A 27,042-nucleotide genomic window follows, 5' to 3' on the forward strand; every position below is an offset into this window, starting at 1 on the left:
AGAGTCCAAACACGACGATGGCCAGTACAGTCGGGAAGAATGTTCTGCACTGCCCTGCCGGCCCGCAAGATGCCTCTTCAGCAACAAGATATAAATAAAAAATACATTCAAGTAGTATAAAATAGCTGTTGTATTTATGCGGGTGAATTAATAATAATTAATGACCTAATAATATTAATGATGATAACAATGAATTTAAGCGATTTTTATTTTTCATTCAGTGACCAGAAATCGAACCCCGTGTTGTACAAGCACGCTGACCGTTACTATTATTTCAATGACAATATATTATAGTTTTTTGATATTTTAGTTATATCAGCCATGCTTGTAGTTTATATTTGGTTTACTTTGTTACTGGGTTAGAGAATTAATATAAATTGTATAGAGAAAATAATTCTTGAATAATAGACCCACTAAAAATCCCCCTAAATAAATGTACCCCCCCGGATATCTTGATTTCCCCCAAATTTGGGGGGAAAACCTCCAAGTTGGCATCATTGATTGAATAATGAATACCTAGTTACTAGTACCTACCTAATACCTAATGAGTATGTATAATAAACTTCCTATTTTAGTTCCTTTCTACGGTAGAAAACACAGATTATAACTAGCTTATTCGTTTTCGTTATATAGATGAAAAAATACAGATTGTAAAACAGATTGTGGAATATCAAGAGATGAGGGAAAGACCGTTGACTCAGTACAGACTAAAGACAGCGAATAATCGACTTTGGATTCCCAGTACTAACTACTGTAATAGTATTAGTTTACCTACCTAGTTTTACGACCTAATCAGAAAAGTGGAATATTATCTAGCCAAAGGGTCGGTGTTTCTGTGTGTAATGAAAAATGTATATATTTAAATACAAAATATGGCATATGACAGCAACTTCCGAACTATAACAGCAAAAGTAACGTGTTTTTAATAGCAGTTATATATATTAATTTTTAAATTTACGAGTATATTTGATTCAACTTCAGCTGTACGACTCCTAATCATTTTGTATTTGACAAAATATATCGCACAATGATTGACATTTGACACTTGGAAGACGTCAACGCGTCTATTTTGACTTTGAAGTTTGGCTATTTAAGTACCTATGGTCAATTGTCATTTGCGTAGTAGTTATCTTGATAAGAATTAAGAATTCAATTGCCATTTGCCATAAATATCCGTAGTTGTTAAAGGTTATTTATTGAGTTTATTCTTTTTATTTTCTACTTAGTAGTTGACTAGACCAGACCGCTTACCGGTACAGACCTAGTACTTGTATTATATATACCTCTTCACTAAAAAGTTGTTTAATGACTCAAAGAAACTGTATAAATAAAACTACACAAGTAAAATATTATGCCGCATTTAAAAAGATGCACACATTTATTTTTAAAGTATAATCCTATTTCATTACTTGGAGTTAAAAGATCTAAATGTAGTCTGGGATTGTGGGTTAGTAAGACTATTTCTATTGGCTAGCTTATAAGGTTGCAGATTCCGCGGTCCTGGTTTCAAATCGAGTGGCGCACCAATAAAATTATTGGGATTTTCTCTCAAGAAATGCTCTGTAGCTCCGAGTTCAGAAGTTGACAGTGATGTACTCTCATGCTTGATCTTTTTGGATAGTATAAAAAAACTGACCCATGGGATTATAAGAGTGAGGAATTAGTGTTTGCACCCATGATTGTCAGCAGATGGCTAGTTTTTGAGTCAAACAACTTGATCAATAATTGTTCAGGATGATATAATTATTTATTCCATATTAAATATTATTATTATTTTTATGTCGATTTTTCTCTTAATTACAGGACCAAGACTTAACAACTGAAATAAAACTGAATATTGAAAATCATTGGGCGAAAGAGGTTTTACATAAAAATGATTGTGAAAACAAGAAACAATATTATGTTCTCCCTATGTTTCCTTACCCTTCGGGCAATTTACACATGGGCCATGTCAGAGTGTACTCAATTTCAGATACAATAGCAAGATTTCAGAAACTGAATGGAAAAAATGTTATTCATCCAATTGGATGGGATGCCTTTGGATTACCAGCTGAGAATGCAGCCATTGAACATAAAATTTTACCACATATATGGACAGAAACCAATATATCAACAATGAAAAGACAACTGTTGCAGTTAGGATTTAACTTTAATTGGGAGAAGGAGATTAGCACTTGTGATCCAAAATATTACAAATGGACACAGTATATATTTTTAAAATTATTTGAAAGTGGACTTGCATACCAAAATAAGGTAGTCTTGATTGATGAAATGGGCTCTTTAATGAATTTTTTTTTCTGTATTCCAGTTCTTTATAAAAGATTGAAAGAATAAATAAAATCATCTAATTCATAAAAGTGCTAAATATGTTAAATTCTTAACATGTTACATAAAAACTTGTGGCATCAATTTAAAAGATCCTAATAATAACAAAGTTTGAAAACTAGATTACAGTTTTCAAGAAAAATCTGCAATAATGAAAAAAATGCTTTTATTAAATTTTCAGGCACAAGTAAACTGGGATCCAGTAGATGAGACAGTTTTGGCAGATGAACAGGTAGATGAAAGTGGTTGTTCATGGAGATCTGGTGCTAAAGTAGAAAAAAAGACCCTTACCCAATGGTATATCAAAACAACGAAATATGCAAAAAAGTTATATGAAGGCTTAAATAATAAAAATTTAGAAAATTGGAAAGACATAATAAACTTGCAAAAGCACTGGATTGGTGAATGCAATGGTATTGTTGTAAGTTTTACTATAAAGCTGGGCCATACAAAAAAGTCATTAAATGTTTGGTCTCAAGATCCATATAAACTCATACATGGCCAATTTTTGACTATTAGTTCTAGTAATGTGTTAATACAAGAACTATCTCCATCTGAAATAAATAACCTGAAATGTTATAATCCAATAACAGGGAAAGAGATAAATATTTATGTCTCAGACAATGTAAACTATCCTGAAGGCAGAGAGATATATATTGCTTGTCCATCCACTGATCCAGAAGATAACAAGCTGTCACAGATGTTAAACATTGGTTTCTCAAATGAAAGTTCCAATATAGATATAATTGCAGAAAATAATAGAGCTATTGAAATAGCCCTAAAAAATTGTGGTGGTTACTTTGTAAGTTCCAAACTAAAGGACTGGCTTATATCTAGGCAAAGATTTTGGGGTACACCAATACCAATTATTCATTGTCCTAGCTGTGGTACAGTACCAGTACCATATGAAGACCTACCGGTTTTACTACCAATAAAATATTCCTCTGAAACAAAAATTTCAACTTTGTCCAGCTTGAAATCCTGGTTAAGTTGTAAGTGTCCCAAATGTTTGGGCGATGCCCAAAGAGAATCAGATACCATGGACACATTTGTTGACTCATCCTGGTATTATTATCGTTTTCTGGATCATGCAAATGATAAAATGCCATTTGACAAAGAAAAATTGGTGGGAATCACTCCGGTAAATTGTTATATTGGAGGTAAAGAACATGCAGTATTACATTTATACTATGCACGCTTTATGAGCTACTTTTTACATTCTCAAGGATTGACACCTATGGAAGAACCTTTTAAAAAATTATTGGTTCAAGGGTTAGTTATGGGAAAATCTTATAAGGTTAAATCTACTGGGAAATATTTACCCCCAGAAGATGTTGAAAAAGTTGGTGAAGAATATATTGTAAAAGACACAGGAGAGCCGGTATTAGTGCAATGGGAAAAAATGAGTAAATCTAAATATAATGGAGAAAATCCTCAAAGATTGCTGTCAACGTATGGATGTGACACAACGCGTCTTTTAATACTCGCTGATGTACCACCACCTACAAGTAGGAAATGGTCCGATGATAGTAAGTATTTACACTTATGATACCTTTTTAAGATTCTTAACAAGGGAAATAGAATTTTTATTAGCATTGAAATATTTATTTCGATTTATTACTTTACTTCTACCTTAATAGGAGAAGGTTAGAAACAAAATATATCTATTTAATGCAAGTCATGATACATTATGTCATATAGTAATGATAATTATGGCTTAATATTTTGTATATTTATGTTTACATTTTTTGTGTTTGTTATTATTCAATTCTAATATGAATAATGTTTCGACAGCTTTGCCTGGAGTTTTAAATTGGCAGCGTAGATTATGGCTTACTGTTAAAGATTACTTAAAGTACAGAACGGATGATACAGCCAGAAATAATGTTTCTTGTACAGATTTTGAAGATCTGAAATTAAAGTTGTGGAATTCAAGAAACTATTTTATTGCAACTGCAACTTATCATTTTAAATATACTCAACAACTCAGTGTTGGAATATCTCGTTTACAAAGCCTGACAAATGTACTGCGGGTATGTTATATGTATATTCAACTAATCTATGTATATGATACAATACAGGTAATGTCAATTGATTGACTATCAATGCAGGTTTAAAATACGTAATGTAGAGACAATAATTTGTTGTTTGCTTCGTAATGAAAACTCATTCCAATAAGGAAAGCTACTGTAACAAATATAAACATTCCTTACATCGGCAATTCACTACAACCGCGGCACAACCACGATTCATAATATTGAGAACTATAATAATATTATGTCCCTTTTGTCTGTAATTATACTGGCTGACTAAAACTACAAACCGGAATACAAAAATATTAAGACTATAGAATAAGGGATGAGTTGACTATACCTGTCCCTATAAAGCCCTACCACCGAGACTGAGATTGGCCGCTGTGGCTGCAATTTACTGATCTGGAGAAGATTCATATCATTAGACTCTGCCTATGATTAAATACTATACTAAATTGCTCCTATTCTTATTTAGTAATTATATTTCTATTTCAGAACAACATACCCTCTGAGGTAATAAGAAGTAAGGAATATGAACAGGCGTTAGCTTCTTTAATTATAATGCTATCACCTGTGACTCCTCATTTTTGTTCTGAACTGTGGGCTGGTATAAAATCAGCTCCTAGATTGCCTGATAACTTAACATCGTTTGATTGGAATAAAGATGTATTTGAGCAAAAATGGCCAGTTGTTGATCAAAATTATCCATTATCTTTTCAGTGTAAAGTAAGTATTTTTATGCCTAATTTAACAAATTTCGCAAATATCTTTTTCCATTTATGGCGGCACTTCGTTTGGCGTAGCTTGTTCGCACTTCACTTATTTGCATTGGTTGTTAGAAAACGGCAACGTGTATAATTGCTTTAGTTGTACAAATATGGCAAATAATGAAAAAAAATATGTGTCTGCTTTTAGTACAAATCATCAGTCGAATAAGGTGAATATTTGCGTTGACTGTCTCTTGGGTCGCTCGAGTAGTATTGGATTATGTTTGCTTTCATAGCGTTGTTAATTATTAATAAATTAATTGAGCGTTGTCGCATAGTGTCGATGTCGCATTACCTCTATATGCGATACATCAAGTATTTTAAAAGCGATATCGAAATGCTGCCTTAAGATTGAAAGAACAAGATTGTTCTCAGAAATAAAACGTGATTTCGATGAAATTAATGTATTCTTTGCAATTGTAATATTATATATTACAATTTTATTGACTTATAATATATTAGTTTCGTCTTCCTTGATAAATTCTCCTAATATCATGAGCCCATAGTTGACCACCAAATGATTGTCTTGATCCGATTGATTAGCTTCAAGTATTCCCTAGGTTCTTCACTTCTGTTAAATTAGATTGTCTGGTTCCTGAACAGGTCCAGGGTTACTTAACTTTTTTTTTATTTTTTAGGTCGATGGAGCTGATAGATGTGAATTAAAAATACCAGCCATGGAATTAAATGATGTAACTTCCGAAAAGGCCTACGAAATTATGCTTAAAGAAAAAACGGTTGCAAATAGAGTAAAAAAGGGCATATTGAAAACAAAATATGAATTATATCCAAATTGTCGTGCCATATTGTACATTTATACAAATAGAAATCTGCAATCTAAGCAAAAAAAGGAAGAAGATAAATTGCTTAGATCACAATTGTAATGTTATCGGTAATATCCATGGTATGTTAGTGGTAAAAAAATTTATGAGTGAATTATTTTTTATAAATTACGTTACCATAAAAGAAATGAGAATAATGTATAATTTAGAAATAGAGAACTGACTTTAAAACAATATCTGGCCAATAATATATTTCAAGACAATCATGATGAAATCGATAATTATTATATTTGATTTTAAGAGAGTGATATTGTAACTAAGTTAACCAAAATAAACAGAATTAAACATAGTTTTCCTTTTATTTTTGTCTAAACTGTAAACGATTTATTATAGTACTGAGGTCAATCATTTTAACTTAGTAATTCAGAACTATTATAAGCATTATATGTATAGTTTGGAGATGCCTTGATGAGAGATCAACGGTGTTAAAAAAGACGCGTGCTAATATAAACCCGCGATTTTGTTAGTAGACAACGACAATTTAAAGTTATTCATTATTGACTCGACTGTTGAGTTGTGTTATTTGGCTTTTTATAAACATATGAGAACATTATTAACAGATTCCTATTATTAATAATTGCTAAAAAAAATATTTTGGCGTTTTATGATAATTAAATTAATAACTGGCCAAATAATGCAATTAGCTATCAAATTAAAGCCAAATTTTAGTGTTTGAGCAAAAAAAAAATACATTGGCGTCTAGCTCATCATCTTTTTTAGCTTGCATGGGTTAAGTATGATTTTTTTTTATCGAATAATGAAATTCACTTTTTATCTACATTTATTATTGAATGGGTAATATCTATTTAATCAAGTGACGGATTAATGATGGGATCGAATGTATTGTTTAAAATAAAGCACAAAACAAAAAGCACGTAACAAATCACGAGAAAAAAAACAAAATAACAAATAAATAATAACGTCTCGCGAGCAACGACGTGAGTATGCTGACGCTACCGCTACCGAGCGGACTGCAGGTGTTGTTACACTTTTAATAAAATATGTACCTATATCATGTCGATAGCAATTGAAAGTTGGCATCTCTATTTTGGAAACTGTCAAAAGTGCGAAATGTTAATGTCAAACTAGTAAACTACGTGTGGTATTAGTAAAAAAAACTGTTTGTCTTTATCTTATTCTTAAAATATTTAGTTTTAATTTGGATGCAGTTTAATCTTGTTTTTCCGTAAAAACTATACTAAACTAATTAATGATATGAATGAATTTATGTACTTATTGACTTGTATGTACATTTTACATACATAACACGACCTCGATAAACATAGTTAATCTAAACTAATAGACTAATTATATATATGTACCATGTCTAATCAAAACAAGTAAGCTTAAACATAGATGTTTTATAAGGACTTTGAGATTGGAGCAATACTACAAATGTACAATTTTGCAGATATGGACTCATATTACGAGATCAATCAAAATCGAAATTAAATTTTGAAGCTACTCGTAATGTTTTTGGCAGTGATGGAGATTCTGATGATGATAAAGGAACAAAACCGGTTTTATTGAAGCCAAGTGCTAATATTAACAGACAGGTGATAAGTTTTTTTTTAAATTAAATAATGTGAGAAAATGAGCACACAGGTTAAATAAATAAATAAAAGGTATATTTTTTATACACAAACATTATTATCTATAACCTTATATGTACTCTACTTTGTAACTTAACATCACCGGTTGTAATGACTATTGGTTTTTATAACTAAATATGAGTGGTAATGGATAGAAGGGCTATGTCATTATAATAGAATTTGACTAATTGAAAAAAATTGTATATGTATATATATTTTTATTGCAGTCTAAAGTTGCACAAGAAAAAGCTATCATAGAAGATCCTACAGTTTATCAATATGATGAAATATATGATTCAATGTCTAAAGAAAAACTAACTAAGAAGAAAAAAACACAAGATGAAAAAAAGCCAAGGTACATAGAAAATTTACTCAAAACTGCCAACAAAAGGAAATTAGAAAATGAACGGCGAATTGAACGCCAGGTATAATCAAATTAGTATATATTATTACTCTTAGTAGATTATAAATAACGTTGTATCTTCAATAACATACATAATTTTTGACAAAATATCCACCAAAATGTACGGTTATTGCCTAAAATTAGAATTTAAGTTATACATAAATTGGTTTTTGTTATGGAAATTGGTTGTTCAACTTTCATGACTAATTTCGTTTTACTAAACCAAATGTTATTGCATTTCTTCAAATTCATGGTCAAATATTTAGATAATTCAAAAGAAAATTTCTATAATCATTTGAGGTTTTTTTAATCACAAAAAAAAGATACTTCCTACCTTGGCACTCCAAAATTTAGATATTCAAATAAATATATTCACATGTAATGTGTTTCCTTTCTTATAGATTCAAAAAGAGAGAGAAAAGGAAGGTGATGAATTTGCAGACAAAGAAGTATTTGTCACATCAGCTTATAAAAAGAAGCTGGAAGAATTAAGACAAGAAGAAGAAAAAGAAAAATATGAGGACTTTTTGGAAAGTGTGGGTGATGTAACTAAGCAGGGAGATTTAGGTTAGTATTTAGATTTATTATAACAAGTACTTATTTAAAAATAAATAAATAAATGTATATTATTATTATAGGTGGATTTTATAGACATTTGTATGAGCAAAAATTGGGAAGTAAAAAAATTGAGCATAGTGAAAGTAATACCAAGGGTAATAAAAATGAATCGCAAGAAAGTATTATTGATAAAACAGAAACTACAACATCTGAAACGTCTAGTAAGCAACAACAAAGCAAGCAAAGAAATTACAGGAAAAGGAAAGTTTCAAATGATATAAAATTATCTGAAGGAGAAATTGAAGACTCAGGAGATGAAATAAAGTTCTCTAATCTTGATGATATCAGAACATTTAAGAGAACGAAAGCTGTAAACGAAAATATTGATGCGGATTCAGATTTTTCTATTGACGAGTCTAGCGATGAAGAGCCTAATCATAAAAAAGATGACATTACGCCTGAGGCAACAAGTATTGAGAAATCTAAGGCAAAAGAAAATGATGCAAAGATCCCTAATAAAGAAGTTTTACCTGTTGAAAAGAAAGAATTAGAAAAACCCGAAATTAAAATTGATATATGGAAGAAAAGAACAGTAGGAGAAGCTTTTGACGAAGCTCTTAAAAGATATTATGAGAGGAAAGCTTCTAGAGGAATTTAGTAGTGTAGCTATGTATTTTAAAATAAAATATTGTTACATATTTGAATAAGTTTCATTTTTTAGCTACCTGTCTCGCACTGGTAGAATAATGGTCTACATAAAATGTTTATATTGAATCAGAAACATATAAGGAAAAAAAAATTGATCTTTTAGTCCAGGAACCTCAGCATACACAACATCTCACCAAATCATCAAGAACTAATCATATTTTAAGTTTCTTTACACTTTTGCATTTGTTTAGAAGTTTGGTGGACTGAACATTATTATACTTTTACAATTAAAATCATAGTTTTACATTAGATCAGTAAGGGTATGAAAAAAAAAAAAAAAATTTATAATATCATAAAAATAGTTTAATGTCGAAATAGAATTTTTCATTGAAATATAAGTCTTCTTTCTTCTTAATCACACAACTACATAATGTGCTTTGCAATGAACTGAAAATAAAATTTAGATATGATTTAAGGTGTAATTACATATTTTAATTTAATAAATAAGTAAATATAAACAATATACTATAAGACCATAAGACACAATCGTTAGTATTATTACAATTTGAAAGGTGAGATCAATTATTTATTTGCATTATAAAAGAATTTGGGATCGAGGCAAAACTAATGTATTTTATTAGTCTCCCATGTGCATCGTATCTTTTTTTTTTTTTTTTTATAGAATAGGAAGGTGGACGAGCATATGGGCCACCTGATGGTAAGTGGTCACCAAACGCCCTTAGACATTGGTATTGTAAGAAATGTCAACCATCGCTTATAGCCAATGCGCCACCAACCTTGGGAACTAAGATTTTATGTCCCTTGTGCCTGTAATTACACTGGCTCACTCACCCTTCAAACCGGAACACAACAATATCAAGTATTGCTGTTTTGCGGTAGAATATCTGATGAGTGGGTGGTACCTACCCAGACGAGCTTGCACAAAGCCAGTAAAGTATCTATATAGTTGGCAGTATTTTATAACAACTAAGTAATAAACACATAAATAAATCATATGTATCCTATAATCCAATGGGAGGAGATGAGGTCAATCTTGTATTTTTTATTTTACATTTCTTTATTTTATGTGATTAGCTTATAGCCCTGTTACGTTATGTACTACCATAGACTGAATAGAATAAAACTTTATATATCACGAGACATATCCCCTTTAATTTTACTTCCAAAGTTTTGATAGTAAAATCACCACTCATTTAAAAAGCTATTTTTCAAAAATCTATAATAAATAAATATCACAGATTATTTTAGATCTCGACCAATGATGATATGTCAATTCAAGGTGAAACTTATTTATTATCTTTATTCCTCCTGACATTTATATAGACTATGGTTGTGTGTGTGATACCTTTATCACTAATAATACTATATAACCTACTTGCTCAGCTAATCTAAGTAAATATAATTTAATTTATGGAATAAATCAATTACTATAGCTTTGAAAAAATTACCTATAAATTCCGAAACAGGATCATTTTCACCTTCTGCTCTCATAGTTCCTGTTATTTCTTCATTCTCAACCATGGGTAGAACTAATTGGACAAACTCTGGCGTGTAGGGCGGTGCTATTGCATCTAATACCTGTCAAGAGTATGAATATAAATTTTGTAATAAATTTATATAGGAATCTAAATTGAGGTGGAAGATCTGAATCTCAGTTACTAAATCAATAATTTCTACAGTAAAGGTATTTTTAAAGCTAGTGTGGCTGAAATTGTGTTAACAAGAGTGGATATAATTTAAAATTTCTCTACTTATAATTCTTCATATCTGTACCTCTGTTATAAAATATCTTATAAGTGAAATGTCTGTGTCTCCACGTTGTACGCAATGTTTGATGTACTGTAGGACCGGCACGACACACCCACGACTTAATAAATTAACCATGCGGTCTAGAAGCATTTTTTTCAACTCCAACTGAAAAAAAAGGAAATTAGATGCCATGCATTGTAAAGTTAAAAAAAAATATAAAATTTCACATACAGGAATTTCTTACACTATCCATACATAAAAGCGAAAGTAACTCTATTTTTTGTTCTTTCTAGAACCGATTTTGATGAAGTTTTGTAGTAAGCAGGCTGAACGACTTTTTTATACCTAGTACCTAGTCGGAAACTAGTTTTATATATATGTTAACTACATATTAATCATACCTGAACTAATATCTCTAATTCATCTTGTGGAGATTCAAACAGTTGAACCAGCAATTTAAGTAATCTGTGGTGAAGTAGTGGATGACAAGAGGCAACTTCGTCCAGTAGTGCCAAGTGAACAGGGCAGTGTTCAGTGCATAGTTTGAAATATGATTTTTCTGTCACAACACATTCCACCCACACAAGCACACCCATACCAACAACTGGAAACCTGTAACAAAAAAAAAATTAATAGTAAATCCTTCAACATCTGCTATTTTATCATACATAATATGTGTATGAATTATAGATAGAAAATATTTAAATTATTAGGTAACAACGGTTGTTTATACTAAAAAAAGATGATAGTTTAGACTTTGGTAGCTCGTAGCCATATTGACTTAAAAAGAGGCAGTTTAGTTTTAAATTGCAGACAGACCCTGCAATTTTATTTATATACTAGCAAAACCTAGCAGACGTTGTTCTGCCTGTGTACATGTATATACCAATTGTCATTATTGTCGAATCTTGCAAATTATTATAAAAACTTTTTTAACACTATTTAAAAAAGGTTTTATTTTTTTTTATTTTTTTCACTAATTACTTTTTATTTATAATACTTTTTATATATAATTACTTTTTATTTATTTCACTAAAAACATATTAATTTGGAATGTGGCACTCACTCGCTAATAAACTAAAATAAAGTGAACTTTTTCTTGGAATAATAAATAAATTAATTGAATTGTATTTTTCACAGAGAAATAATCCTAATTAATATAACATAAACAAAATACTAATTTTAATAATTTTTGGTACATAAAAATTACTGTTCACATTGTGTAGTTTTATCTAGTAGTTAATTTTTTATGGAGGTAAATAGAGTATGGGGTAGCTAGTAGGTAATATAAGCAAAGTTCTCATGTCTTGTAGAACAGTGTCATTGTTGAGAATGACATAGTTTATATTTATTTATTTATTTATTAAGGATCTCCAACAAAGGATACACACTTACGAGTACATTACATCATGGAATAATATTTTAAAATATGTGTGCTCCTTCAATTAAAGGAGACCACAGCAAGCACATATATTAGTTTTTAAGCTGTAGAACATACCTTATACAATGGTAGAGGGAAGGCAACTCTGATATCAATTCACTCGAGCTGGCTGAGCTGCTACACACAGCATGTATTTTCTCGATAGCTTGCACAGTCGCCTTCAGCTCATCCTTGACAGGTCGGCCGGGAGTTACGCCTTCGCACACGCTGGCCGCGTACGCCAGTAAGTACATATACTTAGATTTATGTTCAGGGTTTAATTTGCTTCCTAATTTGAACAAGGAGTCAACGAGAAGTTCTGTAAAAAATACAAAAAATATATTACTTTAAAATTCGACATTTGGTTGTATTTTAATAAAAAAAAGGTGCATTAATTTATATGTTATAATGTCCAATTATAATGTCCAATTTAAGCAATGGTAACTATTCTCAAGAAGTAGCAAATTGCGATAGAAACATAGTGTGTGCACACATAGGTGCACTCTATCAACTCTACTCAGTCTGAATGCAATCAGATACGACCGGACCAAATGCTTTATAATTAGCTTTAGGCACGAGAGTGTATACATTGGCAACGCCTACATTCCAAGTCGCTGCTTAGATTTTTTTAACAGAAAAACTCAATAACTGTTTATTGGACCAACCCGAGGTTCGAACCCAGGAATTCCAGATCTAATATGCTACTAGGTGAACGATCCAGTTTAAACCTATATATACCTAAAAAATGAGGTATCCGTAATAAGTGAACAGGTGGTGGTTCGGACTGAGTGTAAGCCCGAAACAGTACTGAAATGTCAGCCGGGTTTAAAGCGCCCCTCGACAACATGGCGGCCAGCGCCGTACGAGCGCTACGCCATGACTCGCCTGGCGTTAGCGCTAGTGTAATTGGAGTTACGTCATGGCCGCTGAAAACAATTATACAATTAATGTTAAAAATATATACTTTTTAGTATATAGTGCCAATAATTACATTTATTTACAATATGCAGTCCAAATATTATTGTGGAAAGACGTAATATTTCCTCTTAATAGTGTCAGTTAGGGGATAGTTCGGAAACTAGTTTAACCACATATCACCAATCACAGCATTAGTTATAATTTAACAAGAATAAAGTCGCGATTTATAGCTATTATAGAACACACATACACACACACACCGCACCGCATAGATTACCCGCATTATATCAGCTGATATCAGTTTCGTGGGTCATAGGGTGATGGTATATAGGCAATAAATGAACTATCTAATGCAAAAAGCTTCTATCGATTGGCTTATGTTTGGCTTGGTAGTATCTGAATTTTGTGATTTCAAAATATATAAAATAAAATAATAATAATAATAAAAGCTCTTGAGCTTGTTTACGGTATTCATTAATATAAACTAACATATTCATTTACCTTTGTTGTGCACATCGAGTTATTTCCTGACTGAGCCTTTTCATAATAGCTCCACCTCTGGGTTCTTGAGACAGTATGTGGACAATAACTTGGCTATACACATATGTATGTGCACCATGACATACCATTTTCTATAAAACATATAAATAGAATATAAGTATATATTAAACAAAAAAAATTGTAAGTTCTATCTATGATATATATTAAATTCCAATAAATATGTTTTCATGAAGTATTTAAAATTAACTAAATGTTTATATACGTACAGCACATTCAGTAACACTATTCTGCCAATCGTCTGAGCTTTGTAAAAATCCAACAATTGCCGATTTTAGAACACGAGAGAATACTTCAATTTGTTGAGCTGCAGTTGATATACTTGTGATTTCTCCTTGAAAACCAGCATCGGAAATTAACTGAAAATAAAGAAATTTGCATAAAAATAAGTTTGACTGGCAGTATAATGTGTAAAACTTGATTGCTATGTAATTATTACTAAAAGGATTTACTTAAGGTCTTTTATTTTAATGCAACATTGATTAGTAGTTGCACACCGACAAATTGTGAAGTAATTACAATAGACATTAAATTAATAGTAAAATAACTTACTCACCTTTATAGTGAAATTTAACATAAGACAGTCAGGATATTCTTCAGCTAATCTATAAATTAAGGATCTCCATGTTGGGTGTTCAATCATTTCTGTGAGCCAAGCTGGTGTCTATGAGGAAAAACATTTGTATAAAATATTATATTAGTGGTAAATTTAAGAAGAAACAAAAATTTTCACTCACTTCACCTTCTTCTGTGAAAATTGTATCTGCTTTTTTAGGGTCGAATGTTTTTAAAATCATATCCTTTAAATGGTTTTCAACCATTGCCTGAACTTCCGTCACTTTAACTCCTGAATAAGAAAATAAATTAATATAATTAAATAATGATTAAAAGACATGAATTTATTGACACTATTAAATATTTTATAAATTATTGACACTAAGTTAAAGGTTTGGAATAAAAAAAATTGTGGGTAAATAAATTAATATATTTTTTAAAGTGAATATTTTGTACACATATTGTCAGTCATGAAATGATGTTGCTTTACAACTATATAATAAATGCTACACTTTTATCTGATTCTAATTAAAAGGGACATGTAAAGATAGAGAAGTGACCAATTTTCCCTATTGTGCTTACCAAGAGCAACTGAAATGTAATACAAAAAATTTTGAGATAATTTAGTCAGCCATTGTGAGCCAATTGAGCAAAATTAAATCTGCATGTTTAACTAAAAAATAATTATAGATTAAAACATTAAAATACCTCCTAAAATAAGCCATTCAGCAAGTAAATTGGCCATTTGGGCAACAGCATTATAGTTTATTGACAGTTGCTCAATGACTTGTTCTGGGTTGCCTCCAGCTTGAAAGTATCTCTTTAATTGTCCAAATATACCAGGTTCCATGATATAGTCAGGAGTTTTGAATTTTTCAAGGCATTCCTGTAGCACTTCTTCTGGATTATCAATGACGTCTTCAGTTCCTTCATCCTGCAATAAGAAACTCATAAAATCTGGCCAATTGAGAAATTGTTCACATCTATACGCTATCTAAACGATACTAACGCTTATAACGCCTAACAATAACGCTTGAAAGCATCATAACACATCGTACTTACTTCATATTGATTTGATCCTTCCCAGACACGTTCCTCTTCATATGGACTAGGCATTATTATTCTTATGTATTCAGTAACAATTTAACTGTAATACGCTTACTTTATTTATTGTTCTTGCTATTTTATGTTTAAATCTAAAATACCAGTTATCATTTTATATATAAATACTATTCCATATTGAACTACTATTTTGCAAAGATAAGATGATAAATATCTGATATATGCGTTTTATTTTTTGCCAAACAACAAATTAACAATGTTTTATTATTATAAATTTCCATACATAATTGACTAATAACTAATTGTCCAGCTTTATAAACTAAATGTGTTTACAATTTGTCATTGTCAATGTCAAGACAACAGACATTATAGAATTCATAGATACAAAATACTTCTGTTCTCTCTGGAAATAAGTACGGTGAAGTGGAACAAATTTATATTTTATAAAGTCTTAAAATATCTTCATTTTTTTTTCAAATTTGGTTTTTGTTCATATTTCTATTTTTTTTCTATTTATTATCTGCTGCCAATCAACTGTTTGTATATTTTCCATAATGTTGTTGAAGATTTTTCAGTACATTCATTATAACATAGGGAATTACGAAAAATTTACCTGTGAGCATACGTGTCAACGATAATCAGCAGGTAATTGCAAAGGAGTTTTGCAGTTTTCTTTTGTGTGTCCATTATAGATCGGATGAAGCCAGAGGAACGAGACGTGACGAAGGCGTTGTAGAGGCCTCGCAGGTCTTTTTTAGGCGTCCTTGAGGAGGACGGCAGCTGAGATTACCTCGCGCTGCCGTACGCACTAACGAGAAAAGCGGTGGAGCGATATTGAACATGGCACGGGATGGGCAGCGGATAAGGATGTGGAAGCGATCCGCAGCCTCTCCGATGGAAGACATCCTCCGCTGTTGATCAGGTTATGTAGGATTATTACCCGCTACATGGTAATAATCCTACATAACCTAGTTCTCCCTGGGGCCAGAAAATCTTTTCCTGCGAAAGAATGTCTGTGTCTTCTTCCTTGTATACCTACAAGGTATAATTTATCCCCATTACAAATTAATAACAGTCGTATTTATAATATAAAAGAATGACTGGCTGACATATCAACGTACAGTCCATATTACTGGGGCTAACACAAAATTTTAGTTTATTAATAATATTAATAAACTTAAATTATATATATAATTAATATATATATAATTAATAAGTGTTTAGCAGTCCTGAATTGTAACGCGAGCGAAGCCGCGAGAATTGCGCTAGTTTCAATTTATAATATCAGTGGGTTTTATTAAAAGAAACAATTTTGTTCATTCAATTTAATTTTTTATTAGAAGGCAAAAGATACTATTGTTTTAATTTTTTCAAAAAGATTTTTAAATTAAAATGCGTCTTATAAATATGTATAAATACGAATTACGAGTATGTATAAATAAAATATGTTTTTTTTTTGTCCAATGGACGTGTATACCTGAGTAAAGTTGTAAATATGAAAACAGTCATTTTATTTATTTATTAAAAATGTTAAATATTTATTATTAATTAAATTAAAGGTTATTTGCAGGCTATTTTTTGAGTTTATTTTTAAATAATGTTTGAAAATATATATTTTTTGCCAATTTGGGCAACTGCCTAGGGGCCCCACAGCTCAGGGACCATAGGCAGAAATTAGGAATTAAGTTGTTAAATTTCCTTGTTTATGAAATTGTTGAAGCAAAATATCTCTCCTCTTTGAATAGAGTGATAACATACCTTCGTAATATATTTAGTAATAAAATATAGTAAATATGATTAAAATTGCGTTGTGATAGAAAAAATATATTTTAAGAAGTTAGAAAAGGGTAGGGACGTATATTGCCTCGAGGCCGCATCGTGGTTAATATGGCACTGTTTTGAGGTAATTACGCTAATGTTTATTTATCACACTCCGCGCAACTAAAAGAAAACAAGTAATAAGCCTTAATTTTTTACTGTTTTTCTATTATTAGGGGTTTTTTTTCCGAAGCTCAAGGGATGGGACGAGTGTATTAAATAAAAATCATAATTTCAAGTGGTTCACAATTCAATAAAAATATCGCGTACCAATAAATAATAAAAATATGAATTTAAAAAACCTGTTTTATGAGGTTGGATAATTAAAAGAATCTTATTGACTATTAATCAATTTATTCAAATAAACAGAATACATAACAATTTTAAAAATTAAATATAATATAATTGCTTTAATTATTTAACAATATGAATCAACTTCACAAATAAAATATAAAGGATTTATTAACAGCTTTATATAACAAAAATTTATGCGCTATATTTTGTTCGTATCGTAGTAAATTATGCAGCTAATATGCGAATGTTAATAAATGTACCTACTTATTTGTACATATATTTATATCTGATGGTAAACTTGTATTAATTACATAATGATGGATTTGTAATTAATTCTATTTAATCATTTGTAAATTATTTACAGATGAAAAAATGATTTTAAATAGCGGGTACTTTTTGCTACGTGCCAAAAGTACCATAAGAGGCAATTTGCATTTAAAATTTTTGAAACTTAATAATATGTAATTACATTCTATATTGCTAATAGAGAAGTCAGTGATTTGAAATATGTAATTAAATTTATGTAACAATTTAAAAATTGTCTCTATGCTAAGCACGTTTTAATATAAATTTATTGAATACTTTATTACTTATTTATGTAAAATTTATTGTACGAGTTTTATCTATAGGTAGGTCTTACTTCTTCTTGTCTTAATTGGTAAGGAACCAGAAAAAAAGTATAGGTCGTTTGTTAAATTAATTAATTAGATAACAAAAATTAATAATAAAGGCACACTAATTCCCTTTTTTCTATTTAATGTAACAAGTAAGCCAGAGAATGAAGTAAATGTGACTTTTTTGGTAACTAAAACAAAATAGATACATTTTTGTAAAATATAAGGAACATTTTCTGTTAAAAATAGTCTCATTATTAATTATTTCGATACAAAAAAAGCTTTTCTTACTTTGGACTCTAATCAAGCTTGTAAATCCAATTCCTCTTTTTGCTTAGAGGTAGATAACTGTGTTTTTTTCTAATAGAACTATCTAAATATATTTAGATTATTTTTGTTAAAATACTTGATCACAAAAATAATTGTGTAGATAGGAGTTACAGTACACTACTTTATTTATAGATTCGAAGAATAATGCTTACTGTGGTCACACTACTCGTATTTAAATTTATTTCTTAGTTAAAATTTTTTATTATAAGATTCAACTGGTTCATTTACAAATTGCATCTAAAATTGAATTTAATTAATTAAAATTGAAACATTAGATAAATTGTTATAATGATTTAAATTGTCTGAAGGTATGTGGTTCTAATAATAATGTAGGTATAATATTGGACCACTGAGTAAGAAGTAACGGTTGACTCTACACCATCTATAATAGGAGTTCTCTTTTCGGTTTGCACACTTTACATCATTGACATTTACCACAATTACAATTAATAGGCAGAACTAGGTCCCATTGTATCTGTTTTTCGCTGAAGTAGGCAAAAGCCTTAAAATTTAAAACATTTGTACCAGAGTAAAACTGGCTGCGTGTGTTGCTATTAAACGCTTTTTAATACTTATACATATTTATACAATACTTACAATTACTATTATTTTGAATGTTAGGCAAATGTTTACCCTGCATTTTAAGAAACGTGTCCAAAACTTTTGAAAATTGGTTCAAGGTTAGGAATTTTAAAGAAGAACTTCTAAGCTCGTATGTAATAAATCTGCATCACATCTATCGTAAATCGCTTTCAATTCTTTACTTTTCCTTTGTACAATTCGTTTCTTATATAAATACACACAATAAGGCCGTCACGTAGCAATATAGAAAATTAATAATTCACCATAACAGTCAAATCCATCTGATTTTTCAATTCTTTAGTTGGTAACATTGGTCCCAAAAAAAGAAGTTAAACTTAACTATGGCCATCAAAAACATTAATAGGATCTAGAAATTTGTTCTTTTCCGTAAGTACTTCAACTGTATAAACGTAAATTGTACACAATGTCAGATTAAAATAAGCCATGAAAAAATTAATAATATGACATTAAAAATCATCTCAAAATCAGAAACAGTTTTGGAAATTTTAAGTCGACTTATAGTTTAAGTCGTTGACTTTATTTTAAGTCGTTGTTATAATCAAAGACGAATAATGCATTCAACCATTATCATATTTTCTATAACTTAGAATTTACCTTCACTTTCATTTCTCCTTATTGTAAATCAATGATGCAGTTTTATTGCAGAGAGAAGCCTTAGGTATAAAAACCCGACATTATTTTAAATAAACATAATGTTAGTGGGACGAATCTCGATTGCATCAATTATTTTGATTATTAATCAATAAATTCATACACGGAGGCGCATATAATAATTTAAAAAATAAACGTCCTAGACGGGGCAAAGTTAAGAAAGCTAAATGTTAAGTTAAACGCAATTCCAGATTTATTAATTTCTACTTATTAGTGCCGTTATAACTAATAACTCGAAAAGCGTATCACAGTTCAGTTGTTAACATGAATGTATTAAGTTATCGAGCTAAATGAAATATAAAGGTTATATTTTAATAATTTCATTCTTTGTTATAGAACGTCATAAAGAGAATTATTAAAAAAAGGCGTTTTCACACCATCACTAATAGACTTTCGTTCTTTAGCGATTAATATTGTTATAATTATATTCGCTTAAGAATTACTGAGTATAGTTGCAAAATAAATTTGAATAATAATTAATAATCTTTGAACTAGTAATTTTTTAACCAAAAATTTATGTTTAGGTCCTTTGTAATCTTAGCGATGTTAGGTACATCGTTGTTAATGATTTGATTATTAGAATTTAGTTTACGACAAGCGTATATTTAACTAAACCAAACCGATTTATTCAAATATAATATTAACGAGTTATTTTATATTTACATCTTACTATTTATGTATGTAAAGTTAAAAGCCTCCGTCTACAGGTATTGTAAGCTATTTATAAGCAATAGGACAATTTAAGCGTATTTACTATTTTAAACTTTTTTATATCGAGTCTTTGGTCTTTATACAATACCTTAAACGAGTGGAATCAATTACTTAAATTAACCACATTAAATATGTAAATCGTTGTAAAGTTCATTACAGTCGCACTGCACCAGACTCATGCCTTCATATGTAAAGGTAGGCTTAATAGCTTCATTAAAAAATCGTGACAGGAATAAACACTGTGCGAATAATTTAACACAGAGCACACACTATCGTATCGATTTCGAAGAGACGACTGTGGTTGACGCTCTGACTCATACATCAGGCCGCAGGAGGTGAAGATCCACAGCCACGTCTCGAATCTGGGCCCGCATAATACGCGGAGGGTGTTCTGGCTGAATAGCGTCGCCCAGTAAAGCTGCGTCCTCGGCGAGTGAATCGCCGGAGCCATAACCACGCTCGTCCACCGGTTCCACCTCGCACCACGATTGCGACGCGGAGCTTCCCGAGCCGCCCACATCTACCTCTACCTCTACCGAACAGCTTGCACATACCTCTGCAATGTTACGACTTGGCATCAAATTTAATTTTATTGTTGTACAAAAATTATAAAGTAATTACTAAAAATATTGTATTAGATGAAACGTTTTCTTTCATTACTGACAGTACCTATTTACGCATGTATGTCCCATTGTGAAAATATCGAGTTAAATGTGTTTGTTTGAATATGAAATATAATTTGAAAATGTTTGTATTTGAAATATTGCATTGATGGGCTTTTACATTTATTGCTTAATAAAAGTTCCGAGAGTCGGCGGTCACTGAGTAGAAATAGTTCCTATAATCATAACATTTATTGCGCATGCAATTTATCTTTGTGACATTTTATTTAGAATCTTGTAATCAACTGAAATTTTATATTATATTAGTCTAGTTCGGAAAAAGTTGAATAACATTTTAAGCAATCGCTGGGGCATCACAACATTTTCCATTAACTATAAAACTTATTTTTATATAATTAACACAATCACTACTTTTAACAGGATTACATAACATGCTAAAATAAAAAATAAGTAAAAACATCTTCATAGAGATAAAGAAATGAAACTAAACGAAATTGCAAAGTACCACAGTTCAGTATTTACTGGTACGTACTACAAACTAACACCAATTTAATCCATATTTTTTTTTATGACGTTGACTTAAATTTTATTAAATAACAATTTAATCAATAAACATACGTGTAAAAATTGTCTATTTTTTTGTAAAAAGGTATGTAATAAAAGATACATATTACAATAACGATACGTATTCAAAAAAAAGACAAAATGCGAAATATCGTAAATCTAAATACAACACCATAATTATGAGCATTCATAAAGTAGGAACGAATGGGAGCGCACAGGGCACAGAGATACTAATATACGAGAACACATTCCACACATCAAAAGGGGATGGATCAGGACTCACGCAGCCGACGACGGCCGATAAGAATTGGGCTGTCCCAAGACGTCGGTCAGAGGGAAGTCGACGACGAATAGTCTTCATAAGATGCTGCAATTTTGTAATATTCGCATATTTATACCTATGGCAACGACGTTTAATTGGTTAAATGTGTTTTTATTTTAACAGATAACATACATAATTTTTATGGCAAAATCGTTAAATACAATATTTATTATTTCACACGAGTAACGTGAAATTATCTGCTCCTATGCAGACAACACAAACATTCCGTAAAGTATGGCACAGGTTGCTTTATGAATTTTAATAAACCTCATGAAACAAGATGATAATGTAGCATGCTCGATGTTAAAGATGAAGTATTAAAAAGCATGTTAACACGTTAATATTTATGACTTAAAATAACGTTGCAATATATTTTGTATTGTTATGTAACGTTCTAGTGTTTTGTAAGGATGTGAGGTTATTGTTGAGAATCTATTCATTATTAAGTATTTACATATGAATGATTAAGAAAATTGTACATCGATTTTCATTTCATATGAGTTATAAGATAAGGTATATGTTGCAAATATTAAAGGAGCTAATATTTTGTATTTAGCATGATTTACATAATTAGTATACCTGAGCTATCGGTGATTATACGAGGTGGTGTATCCTCGCGATCCGTTGGTACCACTATAACCACTTCATCGTCTTTCGGTGATTCTTCACATCGGCTTGACGCTGTTCTAAAAAAATGTTTCACAGATATGTAACAGTGCCTACTCGTTTTAATTATAAGTAAGCGTAAAATAATTTGATATATATATATATATATATATTATTATTATTATTATACAAAGCTGGAGAGATTGTTTCTTTGTTTCGCTTCGTTACGAGCAATCTAAAGATATACCGATACTTTATTTTTTTTACGTTAGGTAGCCTATGTATTGATATATTGGACAATATTACATTTTGAACTTCGAGGGTGCAGCAATAACGTTTCACGCTGCTGAAACCACACGAAGTTACTAATCAAAAACATAAAACAAAAACAAAAAGATTTCATGCAGTTAAGACGAGTAGAGCCGCTTACTTAACGATGACTCTCTTTTTCATGAATCTGGTGCCTAGGTCGGAGTAGCCCCGATTCATGGGACGTTTGTACGGCACCGGCGGCGCTGAGGCTGGGACGGGTGGTTCGAAGTTACGTGACACGGGTGAGTTCGGTTCTGAATATTGTTTCTCAGTCAATGCTGGGCGTAATCTGAGCTGGACGTCTCCAGATGTACCGCTTTCTCCGCCTCCATTCATATCATCACGAATACCTCGTATAGATCGTCTATCTTCTTCGTACATTTCTAATAAATGATCCAACTTACTCTCTATGTCATCTACCTAAACATATATATATTAAAGATCACATTTTGTCTCGTTAGGAAATCATTAGAATTACATAAGTTAAGAACTTACTTGTCTTTCAATTTTAACTACTCTGGAAGCTAAGCTAATCTTAGAAGCGTAGACATCTTTAGCCTTTGAGCCTTGCTTGCCAAGAATTTGGTCTAACCTGTAGAATACATATTAATGAGAATAATAAAATACTTTAAACCCAACAAGCTATTTATCGTTTTTATTACATTGTAGAATAATAAATGCCATAATTATGAAATCCGAACAAGATTGAGTAGACGTGAAAACATCGGCAATAATAACATTTGTTTACTCTTCTATGCCAAAACTAACCACAAAACAAGAGCTCCTTGAAAGCGGATTTCTCTGTACAATGATAACAATAACAATAGTTTAAATTTGCAATCATTATTTAGAATTGATTTGGTTTTGGTGAAATCAATAATTATAACAAAAAATATGTACTTAAATTTGAATACAAAATGGAATAGTCATAAGTAGTTTTAAGCTTTTGTGTTACAAATTATGTCTTTTTAATAAATATGAGTTTGGTATTGTTTAAAATTAAAAAGATACTCTTAGTGCAAAGGGTCATGAAGAGCATAATAATTGAATAATTCTTTATTTTATTTGTTAAACCACAGGATATAACTACATTCACGTTTGTCCGGAAAATATATGAATATTAATTATTTCTTAGTTACCTTTATGGTATACCGTGGAAGTATCTAATTTTTATTAATGTTACTTTTGAAGAAACTGTCTAATATTATAAATGCAAAAGTAACTTTTTTTGTTACCTCATCATGACAAAATCATTAACTTTATAAAATTTGACATAGAGGTAGCCTGAGATCTGGGTTATAAAATCCCGTAATATACGGAAGAAATAAATTTAAAGCGTATAGAGTTAAGGGAAGAGAGAGAGAGAGAGTTCAATTCATAAATAAAAAATATCAGCAACACAACATTTTGTAGGGTCTTAATTTTTATATTCGACCTTTTACACTAACAGTAACGTAATATGTTTTCACTTTTACTCTTTTTAAGTCAATTAATCTTATATTGTAATTAACCGCCAAACTTGCAAACAAAATTATTATTTTGTGCAAAGGAAGTGCGATGAACAAAGCGGACTTGAATAGTTTGTAAAAATCTACACTTACTATGCTTAGTTAACTCGTGTTTGTAAATAAAAATAAAAGCTGTGCTGTAAAAAGAAGCTAAATCTGTAGACAAGTGAACGGAAAATTACGGTTTCATGGAATAATACAAGATGGAAAAACGTTTTTATGCTCAAAAACAAAGCAAAACGGATTCTTTTAATAAAAATAAGTAGGAACAAACAAAATTGTTTTATTATTTCATTCTTAATTTATCATTGACATTTCATATAATCCGTTTAATAAATTTAGTAAAAGTTGTTAATAATTAATATTGTAATAATATGTTATAGTCAATTTATATATATATATATATATATATATATATATATATATATATATATATATATATATAAATTGATATATATATATATATATATATATATATATATATATATTGACTATAACATTCTATATACCAAATGTTTAGTTTATTGATAAAGATGTAACGTACAGTCTCAAGGATTGTATATATAATTAATAGGATAGTAATAGGTAGATACAATTTCTTTTAAAAGACGAATTGACTTGAAACATATGTAGTCGGCTCTGAAGCTGAGCATCGTTGGCACGTCATGTTCAAGCTTGACCATTGGTGAAAATTATTTTTATCCCGTATCTCACCTGTACTGAAGGTTCTTGGTACGATTAAGAAGATCGGCGTGCCCCGAAGAGTATTGTTCTATCACATCTTTCACGTCGTAAGGTTTCAAGGCTTCTCTAAATCTCTTGCGTGCGACAAAATACTTGAGCTGAACGGAAATAAAAAAATCCTCATGTCGAATTTATTTATCGGGAATCACCTTATTTAGGTATACGCTGTTTATGTAGCTAGACATTTTAGATGAGTTTCCGTTTTTAAGGTATATAATTGCTTTAATTCCTGTAATTTTCAAATTTCGTCATAATGTTATCTTAATAGAGCTCGGATACAACATAAGTTCGACCATTTGGTCTTGGAGCTTCATGCTATTTCTAGCTCGAGATGTCAAAGTTTGAGCGATACGGTATGTTTGTGCCTACTTACAAGCCGATGAAATATTGTTTTGTAGCATATGGCAAAGTAACTAAAATATATGAGTATTCTCATTTACAAGTTTAATCCGTTCCCAGTAGTGTTAAAGTCATGCTTTCAAAATAAACGCTATCGAACTCACGTATACATTGCGACAAGTAAGACATGTATACTACCCATATGTGACAAATGATAATTTTCATACAAACACGAATTATATCCACTGAAAACTTTCATGTAATAAAGAATATCAAACAAAACTTGTATATAAATATATATCTATATAATAATCTTTTTGTTACTGAAGATTTTCAGCGGTGCTTAAAAATAGATTTCTTGTACAAGTAGACGATACTTAAATATAACATCACACCACTACGTAAATTGAGCTACTTAAAATATTTGTAATATATTGTAGAGTTTAAGCAAATATTTCTACTCAACTAGAGTTCTAAAAGTATTTTCCAGACAAGAAAGGGTTTAAGGTTCAAAGAGTAACATACAGTAAAGTGCAAATGTTTAAGGGTTCGTAGAATAGTGTTGAGAAGGGACGTTAAATCTATACGTATAAACGAAACAATTATCTAAATCAATAGAAGATATCGTAAATTATAAATCTTACTTGTTGTAATTAATGATTTGAATAAAATGATTTTAGAAAATCGATTATACGTATAGATGTAGAGTGTCATGGCCTGAAATGTAACCCTGAAGTGTACTACCTAGTCTGGACGTTTTTCACTCGCCCCAGCAGATCGACGTGTCCCGCGGAATATTGTTCGATAACATCCTTAACGTCGTAGGGCTTTAATGCTTCCTTAAATTTACGTTGGGCGACAAAATACTTCATCTGTTAGAATTCCACAAGACGCACTTATAAAGTCATAAATTTAATTCTAAATTCGATTAAACAAAACGAAAATACATGTGTTCTTCGTCTATAAATAATATTTTCATTCGTGTTCTATTTTTGAAAACCCACGTTTATATATTTTATATGTTTTAACCTTGCGTCTTGATACATGATTTCTTTTTTATTCACCTCGTATAAAAAGAAATAGTTCGATCGGTCTTAAATAGGTAATTTATTGGCAATGTCTTAAAACTGCGAGATTGTTTTTTTTAATCTGTATACTAATTATAAAACATCTGGCGCAAATTCGGGCTTACGTAAGTAGAAATTGTTACGAAGCTAGTCCCAGGTTTGGGTGAAAAGTAATAAAAAAGCAATCACGTATCACAGTACCGAAAACAGACTAAGGTTCAAAAGAAAACTTGGGTCAAGCTATAAAGTTTGGACATTGTAAACAGCTAAATAATTAAGCGCGACTCGAAGACTACTTCACTTCGCTCTTTCACCCATCTTATTAATAATGTAAAGGTTACAAGGTGAACTGAATTGCTTTTATAACAGACCTTATTTCTTGATTTTTATGCCTACGCCATTGAAATAACTTTAAATATTGATCTATCTAGATTAAGCAGCAAGTAAATAAGAGCATTAAAAACAAAAATATGTATAAAGTATAC

General features: G+C 30.5%; 5 protein-coding genes across 9 annotated transcripts in view; 3 read left to right on the forward strand and 2 right to left on the reverse strand.

Moving 5' to 3' along the window:
• Positions 1-27,042, forward strand: part of LOC126771913 (glycylpeptide N-tetradecanoyltransferase 2) — a 251,084-nt gene that overhangs the window by 37,167 nt on the left and 186,875 nt on the right. The window lies entirely within an intron of this gene.
• LOC126771710 (probable leucine--tRNA ligase, mitochondrial) lies at positions 1,117-6,235 on the forward strand. 3 transcript variants are annotated; one of them, XM_050491738.1, is made up of 6 exons: positions 1,117-1,447; positions 1,804-2,253; positions 2,507-3,854; positions 4,120-4,358; positions 4,854-5,084; positions 5,764-6,235. In XM_050491738.1, the coding sequence occupies exons 1-6, from the start codon at positions 1,352-1,354 to the stop codon at positions 6,007-6,009; spliced, it is 2,610 nt and encodes an 869-aa protein (XP_050347695.1). In that variant the 5' UTR covers positions 1,117-1,351; the 3' UTR covers positions 6,010-6,235. The 3 variants fall into 3 exon arrangements, with proteins under 3 accessions (XP_050347695.1, XP_050347703.1, XP_050347714.1); XM_050491746.1 differs by having other exon boundaries at positions 1,150-1,188; positions 5,764-6,234; XM_050491757.1 differs by lacking the exon at positions 1,117-1,447 and adding an exon at positions 1,710-1,727 and having other exon boundaries at positions 5,764-6,234.
• LOC126772091 (nuclear speckle splicing regulatory protein 1) lies at positions 7,049-9,218 on the forward strand. Its single transcript, XM_050492264.1, has 5 exons — positions 7,049-7,307; positions 7,379-7,523; positions 7,787-7,984; positions 8,364-8,529; positions 8,601-9,218. Exons 1-5 carry the CDS (start codon positions 7,291-7,293, stop codon positions 9,176-9,178), a joined length of 1,104 nt encoding a protein of 367 aa, XP_050348221.1. The 5' UTR covers positions 7,049-7,290; the 3' UTR covers positions 9,179-9,218.
• LOC126771850 (negative elongation factor D) lies at positions 9,502-15,736 on the reverse strand. The gene is made up of 12 exons (XM_050491993.1): positions 15,452-15,736; positions 15,098-15,323; positions 14,572-14,681; positions 14,391-14,498; positions 14,044-14,193; positions 13,778-13,908; positions 13,097-13,284; positions 12,437-12,677; positions 11,340-11,550; positions 10,963-11,103; positions 10,638-10,767; positions 9,502-9,615 (listed from the first exon to the last, which is right to left on the reverse strand). Exons 1-12 carry the CDS (start codon positions 15,503-15,505, stop codon positions 9,584-9,586), a joined length of 1,722 nt encoding a protein of 573 aa, XP_050347950.1. The 5' UTR covers positions 15,506-15,736; the 3' UTR covers positions 9,502-9,583.
• LOC126771739 (potassium voltage-gated channel subfamily KQT member 1) overlaps positions 17,734-27,042 on the reverse strand; it is a 49,719-nt gene continuing 40,410 nt past the window's right edge. For 2 of the 3 annotated variants that reach the window (XM_050491829.1, XM_050491811.1), the window contains 5 exons: positions 25,122-25,249; positions 23,395-23,491; positions 23,018-23,319; positions 22,561-22,667; positions 17,734-21,028 (listed from right to left, as the gene is read on the reverse strand). In XM_050491829.1, the coding sequence (XP_050347786.1) occupies positions 20,787-21,028; positions 22,561-22,667; positions 23,018-23,319; positions 23,395-23,491; positions 25,122-25,249 (876 nt within the window). In that variant the 3' untranslated portion in view covers positions 17,734-20,786. Of the gene's footprint in view, positions 21,029-22,560; positions 22,668-23,017; positions 23,320-23,394; positions 23,492-25,121; positions 25,250-26,234; positions 26,363-27,042 lie in introns of all 3 variants that reach the window. The other variant, XM_050491820.1, reaches the window with a different exon arrangement.

This window comes from Nymphalis io, chromosome 1 (assembly GCF_905147045.1).
Source record: "Nymphalis io chromosome 1, ilAglIoxx1.1, whole genome shotgun sequence".
Lineage (NCBI taxonomy): Eukaryota > Metazoa > Arthropoda > Insecta > Lepidoptera > Nymphalidae > Nymphalis > Nymphalis io.

Bases quoted from the DNA above. Each gene is read 5' to 3' on its own strand.
- LOC126771710 (XM_050491738.1), top strand. From the start codon at position 1,352: ATGCCGCATTTAAAAAGATGCACACATTTATTTTTAAAGTATAATCCT. The intron at 1,448-1,803 runs GTTAGTAAGACT...TCTTAATTACAG, and splicing joins AATGTAGTCTGGGATTGTGG to GACCAAGACTTAACAACTGA. The intron at 2,254-2,506 runs GTAGTCTTGATT...TTAAATTTTCAG, and splicing joins GACTTGCATACCAAAATAAG to GCACAAGTAAACTGGGATCC.
- LOC126772091 (XM_050492264.1), top strand. The intron at 7,985-8,363 runs GTATAATCAAAT...CCTTTCTTATAG, and splicing joins AACGGCGAATTGAACGCCAG to ATTCAAAAAGAGAGAGAAAA. The intron at 8,530-8,600 runs GTTAGTATTTAG...TTATTATTATAG, and splicing joins AACTAAGCAGGGAGATTTAG to GTGGATTTTATAGACATTTG.
- LOC126771850 (XM_050491993.1), bottom strand. From the start codon at position 15,505: ATGCCTAGTCCATATGAAGAGGAACGTGTCTGGGAAGGATCAAATCAA. The intron at 14,194-14,390 runs GTGAGTAAGTTA...CTTTATTTTCAG, and splicing joins TGTTAAATTTCACTATAAAG to TTAATTTCCGATGCTGGTTT. The intron at 10,768-10,962 runs GTACAGATATGA...TACTCTTGACAG, and splicing joins TAAGATATTTTATAACAGAG to GTATTAGATGCAATAGCACC.